The sequence below is a fragment of the Pleurodeles waltl genome, chromosome 12 (genome assembly GCF_031143425.1).
Source record: "Pleurodeles waltl isolate 20211129_DDA chromosome 12, aPleWal1.hap1.20221129, whole genome shotgun sequence".
Lineage (NCBI taxonomy): Eukaryota > Metazoa > Chordata > Amphibia > Caudata > Salamandridae > Pleurodeles > Pleurodeles waltl.
In genome coordinates, this window is record NC_090451.1 from 172,729,361 (window position 1) to 172,744,746 (window position 15,386).

General features: G+C 44.1%; 1 protein-coding gene across 12 annotated transcripts in view; it reads left to right on the plus strand.

Moving 5' to 3' along the window:
• The window catches only part of GSE1 (Gse1 coiled-coil protein), a 931,659-nt gene that overhangs the window by 865,977 nt on the left and 50,296 nt on the right, over positions 1-15,386 (plus strand). For all 12 annotated transcript variants that reach the window (XM_069217784.1, XM_069217785.1, XM_069217796.1 and 9 more), the window contains one exon: positions 14,363-14,562. In XM_069217784.1, coding sequence (XP_069073885.1) covers positions 14,363-14,562 — 200 coding nt within the window. The remainder of the gene's footprint in view (positions 1-14,362; positions 14,563-15,386) is intronic.

The window sequence follows — 15,386 nt, forward strand, 5'->3', positions numbered from 1 at the left end:
AGAGCTCCTGATGAGTCTGGAGGGGACCCCACCATGTAGTTTGTGGGTGAAGGGGAGGGGGGTCGCACAAGTTTGGTTGCGTCACTGGATTCCAGGCAATTACTACTGTTTTCTGTGAGTAGGCGAGCCGTGTATGTGGCCAACTCCTCCCCTTATAAGCATCGATTTTATTCCAGTTACTTTCCAGCTGTGCTTTTTTAACCTTTTATGTTTACCTGTTAAGTTTTGATCTTTTCAGTTAGTTATTAAGCTTGGTATGTAACTGTCCTTTGTGATTCCTTTCTGGCTATAGATTCTGGACGGTCAGTTGAATTTAAATTTGCGTATGTTTACATTTTTAAAACACCTGAAACACTTGAAAGTGTCAGAAACTGCCATGCAGGGCAGACAGGCCAAGAAAGCTGCTGAAATGCCCTCTCCGTGTTTTCCTGCCTGTCAAGTAAATTGTTCAGTGACCTCTCCTTGCAGTGCTGGTTGACGGTTGTGGTGTGCGCTGTACAAGCTGAATCGCCGGCGCTCTTATTTGGGAGTGTGTTCTCTTTCCATGTTATGATTGACGGAAAGCCAGAAGATGGCCACCGGCCCAGAAGTCTCATCTGACTTACAGCCTCTACTCCATAACCCTCAGTGTGCCGCACCTGTTTGCACACCTGCTTGCTCCATTCCACATAGCTCTTCCTGCTCGTATGTTTCCAGCTTCTCCCTGATTGTACCCTATTGCAGGGATTGTTTCAGCCTTCAATAAAATGACCTTTTTCTGCTTCTCCACTAACTGCTGAGCCAGGATGTCTCCTTATAGTACTGGTGTGGCCCCACTCGATGGGTGCCATGCTCGCGGATGGTCTAGTATTGCCTTGCCCCCCGAAAACAAGGTTTGTTTCAAGTCATGTCTTGTCAGTCTTGAAGAAAAACTTGGTTTCTCTGCCCTGTCTTGGTGACGCGGGTTATTGCTGCATGTCCATTGATATTGTGTTTCCTCCCCACTTCTCACTACTGATGACAATGACAGGTTGAGGTTTCAATGTGTGAATTAGCAAATTCTTCAATTTCTAGTATGAACTTAGGCCCTGCTTTAGTCATGCCTTTTGGCCCCCTTGTAGTGTCCGTTTGGTCACTGTCTGGGTTCATTTTGTTGTATTGTTTTCTTCGCCTTGTATGTAATATTGACCTCTCCGTCGGCCAGCCCCACCTGCTCCAGTTTCAGGTGCACTAATGGACTGGTTACAGTCGCTTGTATGCTCCGCCTCGCGTGAGTCCCACATTTCTCAATATCCGACTTGGAAAGCACCATCCTTTCTGCTGAGTGGCACATCTGGTGCAATAGTGGTGTTTTATGGACTAGACTTCATAGAATGTCTTGCGTGAACTGACAGCATGGCGCAAGAAGAGTCAGCCATATATTAGCCCCTCCATATCAGGACAGAGGCCACCCCCGCAGTCCAGGCACTGGGCTCCATTGGATGGCCCACTCTATGCAGCGCCTTAGTCAAGAGAGTAAAAAAGATGTGGCTGGATCACCCTCACTCATATAAAACGTCATCCACTGGCTGCCCCCCGTGTGTGTATCCCCTTCAAGGTCACCTGCTTCACTTTCAAAGCCAGTGGCCTGCTTAAGTTCCGCATTGGCGACATGTCTTGGCTTATGACAAATCAAGAAGACTGACATTTCATCCAGACTTGGATCCTTTAAGGTCCTTAATGCTTACACTACCAGAGGGAACTGGAGACTTGATGTTTGGACAAATACAAGGTCCGTAAGTAAAATGATTCACAAAGCCATTGCCTTGCAACTACATGTACTTTATCTCCGTGTCACCCCTGTTATTTACTTCACTCTGAAGTGATTTTGTTGCTCAACCGCTAGATCAATGCTGTATAGTTACGTACTACTGCATATTTGGATACATAGGGACAGCCAGGAAATGCCGAAAGTGCCACCAGTGTGCCGGCCAGAGGAAGGGGCCTGTCACGCAGCTTTTGTTGTCTTCGGTTCTAGTCTTTAACACTGAGGTAACATCAGAGTCTCATTTGTGATAAATACTTCAGAACCTGATCGTTTTGGATGCAACTCCAAGAAAAAATGGTGTGAAACAGGAAAATTAAATAAAGTGTCCTTGCTCTGAAGCACTTAGGCAATTGTTAGGCTTTAGGACGCACTAAAGAAGGACACCAATGCAACATCGTTTTTCTGTGCACTGAGAATTACTACATTTTAGGGGCAGATTTTGAATATTTTTTAAGGCGGTGGATTTTAGTTACAGTTAAGACTACGCCTGCTGCAATGTGTAACTTCTGGCTGAAGATCTTCTCGCGTGAAACGTCAGTTTTACGTTGCATAGGGTGCCCTGCATCATGGGGGAATAATACACAAATATTCAGCTTATTCTTTTCTTTTATTTCTTTTTTATTTACACTAACGCCGACATGTTTATCAAATTCTGTGCGAAAACTGCTTTAATTCAGCTGATATGAAATCTGTTTGGACCTTTTAATGTTCTTGTTACTCTAGTTGAATACACGTCAGCGCTTGGGTGAGACTGTAGTTCTGCTGAAGGCGTGTTCTAAGAGAGGTTTATTTCCTGCCGTCGGAGGGTGTGACCCGCAGTGGAGAAGTTGCTTGAGAGCTACCAGCCCCATGGGCACGTGGATGGGAGCCAGAAGGGCAGTAGCAGTTCCCTGAGCGGGGAAGGCACAGCTCTGCACAGCTCTTTAAGGGTGGTACCTGGCTGCATAGTGTAGTCCAGAGCACCTTGTTTGCATTTGCAGTGGTTTCGTCTGGTGCCGCTTCCGTTCACGGTGATTAGCTGAGAATCCCGGCCTGCATCTAGGATGTACTAGGCACATGGCTCCTGGCTGGAGGTCTTCAAAAACCATGTTCCCCGGAGCATTCGAATTAGTAACTTGTTCCTCTGTGCTCTTCGTGTTCTGTGTAAAGTAGTGCATCAAAGCCTGATTATGCTGCGTTTTCCTACAAATGTCAGCATCAAAGTGGGCGGTAGGTCTGCCGGGGTACCAGGAGCTCTCCCATTATTGTTCCAAGTTCTGCTGGTTTGGGGGATGGCAAGGATATCCCAAATGGAAGGGTGCCAAGGAGCGAGCCGTAGCGCTCTCCAAAGTTGGGCAGCCCACCAAAAGCTTTGAGATGTTCATGCTCCCTCTAAAGTTGCCTGGATGTCTCCTTGGGCAGCATAGGTCTGGCCTACAGAGTTAACCAATATGGCAAGCAGGGCTCAGAGGTCTTCCTGCTGCACTCTGGGAATGATTTGTCAGACATGTTAGCGGTAAGGGGCACTGCCTATGCAATTTGAGGACGGTAGAGAGAAAGTTGTGTAAAACTGGGCCTGCTAAGTAGAGGCCATAAAAATACATGCACGCACCTATATTCTTCCATCCCTGCCTTATCTCCCACCGAAGCCTCAACTCACTTAGCATTAGGGCATTGCATGTGGTCTTGAGTGTCTCCTGACTGACCTTATGAACTTGTCTGTGGGACAACACAGTTGTCGGACAGTGAATTTCGCTCACCATTAGACTTTCTGGTGTTCGGCTTTCTGCATATTCTTGGTGTAACCTAGGTTTACCATTGCCTATAAGGTGAAAAATCTTTTAGAATCCTTAGAGCCAACCTGTGTAACACACACTTTCAAACCACCAGATGAAGAGCATCTTCTTAAGTTTAGGAACATTTAAAAACAAAAAAACGTGACTTTTGCAAGTATTCTGCTGTAAGAAAAAGTGACCTTGCAGGGCTCTTAGCACCAAGAGACCTTTTTTCCTGGGTACATGTCTGCACTCTAAATATCCATATAGGTAGATACATATATGAAAACAAACCTGCCCTAAGGGTCAGTCAGTCAATGAGTTTATTTCATGTGCTTTTTTTTTTTTTTTTTGTTAAACTGTTTCATGAATGGTTATTTCTGGTAATACTATAGTGCTTGGAAGCAAGATAGTCTGCAATCGGTGCATAGTTTGCTTTTACCTCCTGTGCCCATTTGGACGAGCTCCAAAGATGTGACGAAGGGCCGCCCACATTGAAATACTAGGAGCAGTTTGACATTTCACATTTTCCAGTGACCTTAATTGCATTGGACATCATTTTCTTATATAAAAGCAATGGATACTGTACAAGAGGCATATCACCAGCGGCTTTAAGTTGTTCCCAGAAGCTAGGGGCAAGCATCCCTTTAACAGATAAAAATACTGATCATATAGATGTTTTTGGTGGGGCGGCTTATTCTTAACCTAAAAGCTTGTGTCAGTGGAGTTCCTTTTCAGAACTCGACTGATCATAAGAGGTTCAACCCAAGTCTCAAGTGGTAGCTTTTTCCAGACGTAAGCTAGATCGGTGGAGAGGAAAGAGCTTATTTTGCAGCTCTTTCTGAAAATACGGGATGGTCTCCTAAATGAGTTCCATACTTTCATGAAAGTTTTTTCCCCTTTCTTAGAATCAAATGATTTCACTTGTTGCTGCTCACTCCACAATCACCAACGAGATATTGGATTAGCGATGACACAGTTGTCATAGAGCCTGTGCAGATATGCGCTGCCCCTTGCAGCACCCCCTACTCCCCCCCCCCCCCCAACTTTCTTTCAAGGGATCTTGCCTGTAATGTTAATGGTGGAGAGTTCAGGAGCCTGAGGATGGGATGCAAAGCTGCCACATAATCAAGTTGTAGCCCTTGTCTGACCAGTGGAACAGCTTGGAGATTCAGTGCAAACTCTTCGGGTAGATGAGTAGGCCAGTCACGCTGCAATTCTCAGTTACCTGTGCTCTTATCGTTGGAATGAATCCTTGTTTTTCCTGGAATTGTACTAGGAATGCTTTCTTTATAAGCCCTATCGAACCTAACACAACTTGCACTCTTTATATTTTATTTTCCTCCATATCGTGCTAATCTCGCCTTATTTCTTGTTATTGCATGATGGTCTCCTTCCATCTGAAGCAAATGTAATTGAAGAGAATTTAAGACGCCCTTCTATTTTAGCCATGCTACCTACTTTTTTTCCTTTCACAAGTTCTATATTCAGTCTTATAGAATTGCATTTTTGCGGTTGCTATGAGAATATTGTGTGTAATTACAGCTTTCTCGCTCATGGATCGCGCCACAGGTACCTCAATCATGGAAATCCTGTGCTTAGTTTCCCAGAATACATCTTTGTGTGTGTTCCCCACTTGCACATGGATCTAGGAGTTTGAGTGTCTGGTTTTGACTCAAGCCTCATTGAATTGCTCCAATGTCAGAGTCTTGGTGGCTAATCTGGGCAATGATAATTCTGATAAGGAGAGGAGAGTCCATCCAGTTGGGTAGGATGAACCTAGATCTAACATTTTGCTATTGCTATCATGGTAAACTTTTATTTAATTGCAAATCTAGTCCTCATTACATTTTTGCGTACCTCTTCCAGTCTTTCAGTGAGGCTATGTATATGAACAGGTTGTGTATGTGTATATATATATATATATATATTCTGAAATAAATTTCTTATACAATGAAATTGATTGCCATTTTCTAGAAGGCTGACGTTGCATCTCTCCTTGTTTAGTTCTGGCTGCTGCTTCCATTGTATCGTAGGAAGCCAGGGACTTGATGATTAATCTTACGAGGCACATGTGAAAGTTACCACATATAAGAAAGGTCTCCAGCGATGCCTGGTCCAACCTTGGGACCTGTTTTTTCCCGGTTCATCCTCCCAGATTTGATTACTCTCTTTATGAGAGGCACAGTAGAACTTCTAACTTTCAACAAGCTTCTCCCTTCTAGGTGAGGTTTAGGGTCGCCACATGCACTATCCTCTGGCATTAAGATAACATTAGTATGTGGGCTCCTGTTCTCTGAGCAGGCGCCACTAGGGCCCTGCCGCTCCTACTCTCTTCCCGAACAATTGTCTCCAGTTTGACCCGTTGCTCAGTCTGTGTGCTTGTTGGACCCACGACTGAGCTATCTATGAAAGTATATATTGGTGAGTCCAGGTCACTTTTTTAATGAACCCAAACTATACTGCCTACAATGATTTAAATGCGGCTTATAACAATGTTTGCTGTATTGGGGTTACCAGATGTTGTTTCCACTTTCCCTGTTTCTCTGGTAGAGCATGCAGTTCAGAGCCTGCCTTGTGACTTTCACGTGGGGAAGCATTCTTGGGTTTCTCGCGAACACAGAAAATGTACTTAAAGGGTTGAGGGATAATAGAGAATGTACTTTCCTGCAGTGTTGCTGTGTCGTTTTTTTCAAGACCCTTCTCAGAATGCCGTCCCCTTTCTGTCAAATCCATACATGATTTTTAATTGCGAAATGAGAAGTATTTTTGAAACCAGGAAGTGTGTCCACAGGCGCCTTCGTGGTTGCAGTTTTGCTTGGAATTCCCCTGCTTGGTGCCAGCAGACGTGTGGTCGAAAATCCAGTAAACAGGGTGGAGTGGAGATCTTCCGCGAGGAGCATGTCTGGGCCTTCGAAGAGCGCCTCTTCATTGTGACTCACGTGCGCCGCTGCTCTGCCTTTATTTCCTGCTTAGCGCCTAGAAGGAGCGTGATTAGTATTTTCACACGATCCACGTTCTTTTGTTGCACACTCCCCCCTGCCTTGTCCTGGTGCGGTAGAATGCAACACTCTGAGGGGGGGGGGGGGGTCCCAGTGCATTCAGCAGCCACATATTAACCTAGAAATATAAAGAACAGCTAATGCAGGACAAGCGATTTATTCACCCAATTACTCCCTTGTCTGCTGATATGGCTTTGGAGGTGCAGGGACTCTGCGTCCGGGATGTAATGGGAAAGCAAGGATGTATTAAACGTTTAATCTCTCAAATTGAGTAATATTTGTGTACTTTCGCTGTGTCATATAGCGCCATTGTTTGCCTTGTAGTTGTTTGATAGTTGCAGGCTACGCAGAGGCCATATTTGTGCGCATCTAGGTATACAATACAGTGTACTCTGTCGCATTCTTCGGAGTAGGAATGATGTATAAAGACCAGTGGTATGTACTTGCGTGTGCATCAGGTATGCTTACAGTGCTCTGAGTGGTTGCTGTAGTTTGTCAGATTATACAGACACCAGATCTTTACATAGAGGTATGAAATACATTATGCTCTGATGGATTACTATGGTACTTGGGAGAAGGAATGATAGTCACCAAAGATATGCACCTGCATGTTCACGAGGGTATGTAATACGTTATGATGGTGGTGATACTAGGGTACCTTAGCACATCAGGTGTACTTGCCGGTGCAAATGGGTATGTGTTGCGGTATACTCTATCGGAGCATCACAGTGTTTTAGAATACTAGTTATTCAGTGGCAAGCCAACTGGTTACTCATTTCATCAGCTTCTGATGACTGATAGGTAGAGCTGACAGAGGAAGCATGGAACCAGTTGGCGGCAGGGACCCACAGGTACTTGCATCTGGCATTCTTCCCACTGTGCTCTTCTCAGGACTATGTTCATAGTACGCTACATCAAAGTTCTTTCTATTTTTTTATACAAAGTATTGTACTGTTAACTCCCAAATACTTTTTGGCATATGCATGTGAGTATAAAGTGCAGGGTGGGGAGGTTTATATGCTATCAGCAGTTGTTTCAAGCTCTTTTGCCATTCGTATGATCCTTAGTGCTTTTAAAGTCTAGGCATCCCTCAAGGTTCTTGGACCTCGTTGGGTAGAGTGGGCTCGCAGTTGTGCCTATGTGGATGTGGAGTGTGTTATCTAACTTGCTCGAAATGGTTCTTATATGTGGGCTTGTAAAAGGATATGGTTCGCTGTTGCCCAGTTAATGTTAGAGCCCTTGTGAATAAAGGAGGACCTGACATTGGAAAGTACTGAATACAAGTTTTAGAGTTCAGTCAGATGCGTAAGGGGAACCCCAAGTCTGGCGATCTTCTGTAGCTCTTGAGCCTCAGGTGTGATTGGGTTGTTCTCTGGCCCAGCTGGGTATAACTCATTTAATCACCTTTCCAGCTCATTTTGTACCTTTTTAGAAGAGTGTCGGGAAGGAGAGGAAGTATTGACAATTTATGTTTCTGTTGGCTTACCAGGTCCTGGTGAGACTATATGACTTGGGTGTGGTGCATGTTGTTGACCGGTGTGTGTTTGTTGTGTCCCTTTGGTGTGTTTGTGAGCTCGGGTAGGAATGCCACCCACGCTGACTCTATAAAAGCAGACAGTGCGGATGTCTTTAAAGGGACCAGTTGATCATTGAGTAATTGATCAGGTGCAGTTCGTAGGCCGCTAATGCAACTTGTAGCACAACTGAATATAGCCACCTCTGCCTATTGGTTGTGAATATCAGGAGTAGGTGGCATTTGTGGGTTGATTGCATTTTATCCACACTTGGAACGATGCAAGCTTTACGTTGTGCAAGGTCGTGCAAGATCACCCGGGTGAAGTGCTTCCTCTCAGACAGTCTTAGGCATTACATCGCTACTCCTAGGCACAAGCAATTATGTTTTAAGTGCTGGGGTGGGGTCGGGAGTTGTCCAGAAAGAGGCACTCTAAAGTTCCTCAAAGTAGAGGTGATTAGATTTCATCAGGTGAAATGCATTTCACACTATTTGGAAATATGCCAACCGCAACGATTCGTGCACATCAATCCTTCGAAAGACGATCATGACTGGTATATGGATTTACCATCGGGTTATCAAAGTAGGATGCCCGAGCCAAGGGACCCCTCAAATGTTGGAGTATCTTCCTGCCATTTCTGGACACATATTGTGGGCTTCCTTCTCAGTATGGACATTGCTGCTAGTGTGAGTTGGCTCAGGTGCTAAGTGCCTTGATCTCCATTCAGAAGAACCCATCAGATGTCACTTCAACCTGATTTCCAAATCCGTCCTTTCTGGAATCATGACAAATGAGTCTCTGACATTATCTAAATAGCACAAAGCAAATTACAAGTGGGAACGTTGATGGGATAGGGGTGTATTAACATCCCCCAACCTGCTGTGTGTGGGGTGTGTTGTGCGAAGGTGGAATTGATTAAAAAAACAAAAAAAAAAACTACTGTCTAGACTTTCCTATAGTGAAACAGTTTAACTCAGGATAATCGTTGTCAACTGTGATGGAAATCTCCTTACCCAGGCTTGTTGTTCAAAGTTCTCCAGTACTTACAGGCATCACCCTTACTAGCACAGCAAATTCTTGAATTCATATAGACCTTTGTAAAATACATTTTAGAAAAGCATAATATGTCTTACAAATGCATCCACCCCATCTAATCTCTTCATTTCAGACAACAATCTCCCATACTATGCACACTCCAAATTCAACATCTAGGTTTAATTTTCCCAAGTATTTTCAAATGAAAACAGTGTTATGGTAAGGGGATGATTAAATAGATGCTGATGCAGCATTTTGGGGAACTGTGTTATTTGTATCCATTTTCTTCAGGACATGGAAAGTTTACTCTCCTTATTATGCAACCAAAATGCATATACACTGTGGCTGAAAAACGTTACAGTATGCGCTATTGTCACTCATTTTCTTTCCTCCACTAATGGTCCGTGCAGGTGTACTGGGCAATAACTTTGATAATTTGAGGCCGCCAATTTGGAGGTAGAACTCCTAATATAGCTGCATCTTGTGCTGAAAAGTCCGCTGTGTCTTGTATTCACTACTTGGATCGGATATCCATCAGAAAGTGTCACCTCGCTTGCTCAGGACAGTAATCCACATGAGCCACAGATTCTCCATAATCATCTTTTGTGAAATTTGCAAAAATTGCTTTAGTATAGGCTTATCTAAATAGTAGGATTGCTTTTCCCAATATGCCTATAATGCCGAGAGAGGGGTAGGCCTCAAGGGGATTGATTTCAAAACCACCTCGCTTTTAGGAAGGGCAGAAATACTTGGCACTCTTAGTTTTCAGACACAAAGCAATACCTTAGCAACAGCATAGGAAAACCCCACAGCCACAAAACCAGTGAACCACAGTGCAAAACAGGATAAGACCTCTCCCAGACAGTCAACAACGTACGATAAAATAAAGGTGCATGAATTGCTGCCTGCCTCTCACACACCCTCTGAGCATGAGCATGCACACAAGCAGCACCCTTTTCCCTGTTATATACCCAGATCACAAGCAAGAACCTTATGGATCACACCCAGCTTACTTGTGCACCCACACATATATATGCATGCCTACCTGTAATCACACAGGACACTTTGAGTGCAACAATGCCTCATTTACAAAGCCAGCACAACGAGCACGCTCGCATATTTTCAGAAAAGCTTTCCCTCTCTGGCGATTCTCAGAACACCTGCGGCAAGGTCTCAATACAAACTGCTGGCCAAGTGTAAAAAAATAAATAAAAATACGCAAACGACAAGAAAGCATGTCATTTCTATCTATGTACGCATGATCTACTGCAACACCCCAATATCCATCAGGACTAGACAGCGCTGCTCCAATTTAGGAAATAATAGAAGATTCCCCTCTTTAATGAACAACACATTGGCCATCCACAATGAGACGCTTGTCCTATCACTTGTTGACTTAATTCTTGTGTTTAACCCAATAGATTAGTCCACTCCCTCTTGGCTAGGTTTGTATTATTATAGAAATACCATAAACATACATATGTTAGTGGTACATACGGTCAGTACAGTGAAACTGCAAATGGCTCATTAAGTCAGTTCTGGTTCCTTTGATCACTCTCTTGTGGATTTTAGGAGGCTTGTGGCTCACGAAGAGACTGGAATAAAAGAACACAGGAATAAATATTTGATTCTACTGTTGATTGATTTATACACACGTGTGTTCTGAGAGGAGTTTGTAATTGTGGAACTGTTTCATTTCTTAAAGGTTGTTTTGGTGGCCTCTTTCCCTTTAGCAGCACCAGATTTTGCGAAATATTTTTGTGATTCGGTACATGGGTACACGCAGGCGTGTGCCGCCTTTACTCGCCCACCGTGCAGTTGATAAACTTGATTTTCTGGCCTGTGTTCGCAAGTCTCCTCATGTCTTTATTTTGGTTTTTAAATTTAGCATACAAATACCTTCGCTCCTATAACCATCCTCCTACTGTGGACTCTTTAAAGCACTACCAATCCAAATAACATATTTTATTTCAGAACACGGACAGTGACACCTGGAATAAATCATTTATAGTTCAGATTGTGGCCTTCTCGAGGATGTTAATAGTTAAGAACATCAGTAACCATTACACGAGGGAGAAGGAAACCTGTAATCCTAGTTATTTTATCCCTTGCATGGTACACCTCCTTGTTTCTTGTAGTAAATTGGCACATCAACTTTATAATCTTGGACCCATGTCTATTAATTTAAATTTTTTGTGCCCAGGTTCGTACTTGAGTATACAGTTGCGCATTGCATAAAGCAGTTTCCCGATTGCTTGCCATGTGACCCGTTTTTGTTCAACATTACAATGTAAAACTCAACAGGCAGCTGTAAACACAGGCCGAAGGCTGTCCCGCCGTGATGATCCTCTGATGGAGTGGCCCTGCAGGAGGATAGTGACTATCGAAAGGTTTCTTCCATTAGCCGCTGGAGCTGCCTTTGTTTGCTCGCTTAGTGGGGGTGTCTTTAAATTGGGCTCAGTGGGTTAAATCGCTTCCCGGGCCTTGGTCTGCAGGTCGAGCAAGCCGTTCTCCGCATCTCACCAGAGCCTGGCATTTCGATTGCACCGTTTGCTATAATTCCTTTACCACTTATTTCTCTTAAAGGGGCCATTCACCGCAGGAGAAAAACAGCCCTCTTTGTCCAGTCCTTACACACTGACGAGGTATTCTAGAATGTTCATTTGTTTGATGACGTCTGGTGGGTGTTTTGAGACCTATTGTGACATCATTAACTGGAAAGTCCTTTCAAAAAAGATTTGATGGTGGTTTTGCTCGTGCCGCCATTGCATGTGATGGCGCTTTAGAGTGAGGGGTGGACAGCACTTGGAAATGCTCTATACCACACTCTGCGCTGAACATTTATTTTAGATTTGGAACGGAAAGGCGAGGCTCCCAGCTTCAGGTACACAGTCGTTAGTTTTTGAATGTACGTGTGCCTGTAGTTTAGCCTCGTAGCGCTGCGGCCTGTCAGAAGAGCATGTTTCTGCATGGTTCTAGATTTCGTTGAGGCGACAGACTGGATGTTTGCGGCTTGTCTGTTTAAGGTCGTGTGAGCGGACAGGTTTGCCCGGTGTGCTGCCCTAAGTAGCAGTGTGTGTGTGTGTGGGGCCTAGAAACCGGCTTGCGTTTGTCAAAGCCTGCTTGTAGGCGCAAGTATGCACGGGTCCTTTCTGCATTATATATAGAACGCACTCTCTGTTTGACCCACGGCACCAGGCGCAGATTGGGAGAGTGCGCCCTGTGAGAGTTAAAGTGGTGCCCTCGCCGCAGCGCTATAGTGAAAGGTGGTATCCCAGCTGTTTGACACTGCTGGTCCACCTTTCACTGGTGAGGCAGCAACCGCGCCTGCTTTCCAAAGATCCCCTGCAGGTGAATGCAGTCTCCACCCGCGGTGCCCACGGGGACCCTCTTTCACTGCAGTCAAGGGCGGCCTTCTCGGGGCATCCCGACTGTGCATCCCCTCTTGTGCATCCCCTCTTGTGCATCCCCTCTTGTGCATCCCCTCTTGTGCATCCCCTCTTGTGCTGCTTAGTCAGCGACCCTCCCAACCTCATCTTTTTCTCTGAGATACAGCACAAGTGCAGAGGCAGAGTGTCTCCTCACTTACATGGGGCCACACCCATGACATCGAGGGGACACACCCCTCGATCACGCCAGCATGAACTGCATCGCAGAAGAAGCCTCTCAGTCTCTGTAATTCCAAGGGCCATTGTGGTAGAACAAGCAGGTGCACAGGCCTGTTGCCCCACCCGGGGCATTTTGTGTATTACGGCCCCTGATGACTGAGTGAGAGTAAACAAGGAGAAGCTGGAGGTTGCTTTTCGGTAGTGTCCTAGGTACAGTCGCATATTTAATGTGTCTTTTCATTGGTTCGGTTGTGACTTGAGCCACACGCTGGGGTTGGTGGAGTGACAATGTGGTGGAAAGTCTTAATTGTACTTTCTGTTTTTAGGTCTCTTCTACAGACCGCCTTAGCTGCCTGTTGTCATAAGACCTATTGTGTACAATATCAATACTTTCAGAGTGGGCTGTCTGTCAGCCCGTTGCTGGTGATTGGTGGGATTCCTTGTTGATCTCATTTGCCTAATGGCCTTCCTTCTCCTGTGTTGGCCTGTGTTCTGAAGCAGAGCTGCTTAACACTCCTTCTGATGGATGAGCGTTATACTTCACTGATTACATACAAGGACATACTTTTTTTTTATTATTATTTTTAGTACTCACTGGCAGTGCACGTTTTCTTGCTCTCTCCACTGTGTTTCTTGCGCCTCCCATTCACGGCCCACACCCTGCGCTGGTTTTGAACCTGTTGTTTTTGTATTATCCTGTCGTAAAACAGTAAATGTAGGGCTTTTTATCTCACATTAGACTCTTTGCCTTGGACTGTGTCTTCCTAGGATCTTGTTTTCTTTTTTATACAGGTTCTACCTTTTCTGCATTTATTAAATTGTTTGCAAAGAAAGGTTTTGCAGTATGAGTTTGGGTGCTCGATCATTTTTTCCCACCTCTCTATCAAATAGCTTTCTTTATACTGTTTTTCTCGCTGTCTCTTACTGTGCATTTGCTGTTGAACTTACCCACTCGTTGCTGTTTCTCAAATACTTCGCTTACTAGGAGTCCACGATTATAAAGACGATGCCTCTGGCATCTGATTTTGTTTTATGTTCCATTTGTATCCTTTCCATTTTGTGTTTTGTAGCATTTCATGCAAATGTCACATAAGTCCCTGGTGAGTGGCGTAATTCCAGACGCAGACGGGTTTATGCTAATCATGGGGTTTATGCTAATCATGATATTTTAAGTTTAAGAGGATGGGAATTGACCATTCCCACCCGCCTGTCCTTTTGCACTATCTGTGATCTTGACGCCATCTTCCAGTTTTTCGGAGCATTTGAGCTCATACAATGCGCCTCCTTATAGAAAGAGAATGGTTAGCATGGTGGCATTGTAAAAGGGGCCAAGGAGTCCTCAAGGGAAATATGTCACAACGGGTTTTACAACCCAAGAAGACTTCATTAACGAAGGGAATCCTTGTTCTTAATGGTGCGGGATTGGGTGAGAGGTGTAGATTACTTTTTTTTTTCACTAAATGACCCTTTAATAGTGCACCCCTTATTGTCGAAGATGTCACAAATACTGAGCATGAGCAATTTGGGACAAATTCTAATGTAGAATGGACGCTGCTTCACCTACGCTGAGTGAGCTGACCATACAGTGGCATCCTTGACCTGCATGCTACACACACCACACCTTGCCTGCAGCTAACATGCTCTTTTTGTGCTTCTATTGCAGGATCTTCCATAAGCAACGAGTCTTCCCCCGTTTCCTCCCCAGCCACCAACCACAGCTCCCCAGCAAGCACACCCAAGCGAGGACCAATGGGCCCAATCATTGTCCCCCCAGGAGGACACAGTGTGCCAAGCACTCCTCCTGTAGTGACCATTGCACCCACAAAAACAGTCAATGGCGTCTGGAGAAGTGATGGCAGACAGGTGAGTTAATGCTTCTTCTCAGCCCATGGGTGGTTAAAAATCATCCTATAGACCTTTTTTTAAGAAATGTTAGTTAAAGACAATATTTAGTTTGAAACTTACATTTTTGTTATAAAGTTGGCTTTAGTGACTTGACTATGAGTCACATTCCTTCTGTACTTGAAGTAACACCTCCTGAGTAGCATGCATTTCCAATCCTCCACTTCCTACCCTATAAAATATTTTAGTACAAGTAATGAATGCTCAGGCAATGCCTGGACAGGCCGCGTACAATGGGTGTGAAGTAAAGACGTGGTATGTGTACAAAATATTCTGAATGAAGGTGAAAAGCTTAGTTTTAGACATTCATGCTTGATTGGTCAGTAATTCAGTGCTCTTAATGGCTTTTTAAATGGTACTATGTAACCAGATAGCTCTACAGCAGATTATATCATATATATTCTGTGACGATCTGGTTTTGAGACTGTGAAAACTACAATCCAAATTAAATAGTGCACAACGTAAAAGCGACATAAAATGTATAATTGAGGCTGTACTTAAAATAATACAAATGCAAGATAAAAGGCAAAAAGTTGGACAAAATTTAAAGAAAGAGGCAATTTAAATATAAACAGCAAAAAATAGTAATATCTTTATTACAAAACAGTAGGAATCAATAGAGCACATTTCAAATCCCATGGGTTGAATGAACGATAACAATTCCAGTAGGAGTCTGAAGGCTATTAAGCTATAGGAAGAGAAAGCTAAATATAAAAAGTTTGAAAATATGAAACAAAGAGATCTCTAAATGGGCGACAAAACCCAAAGGACACCAAAAAGCAAAC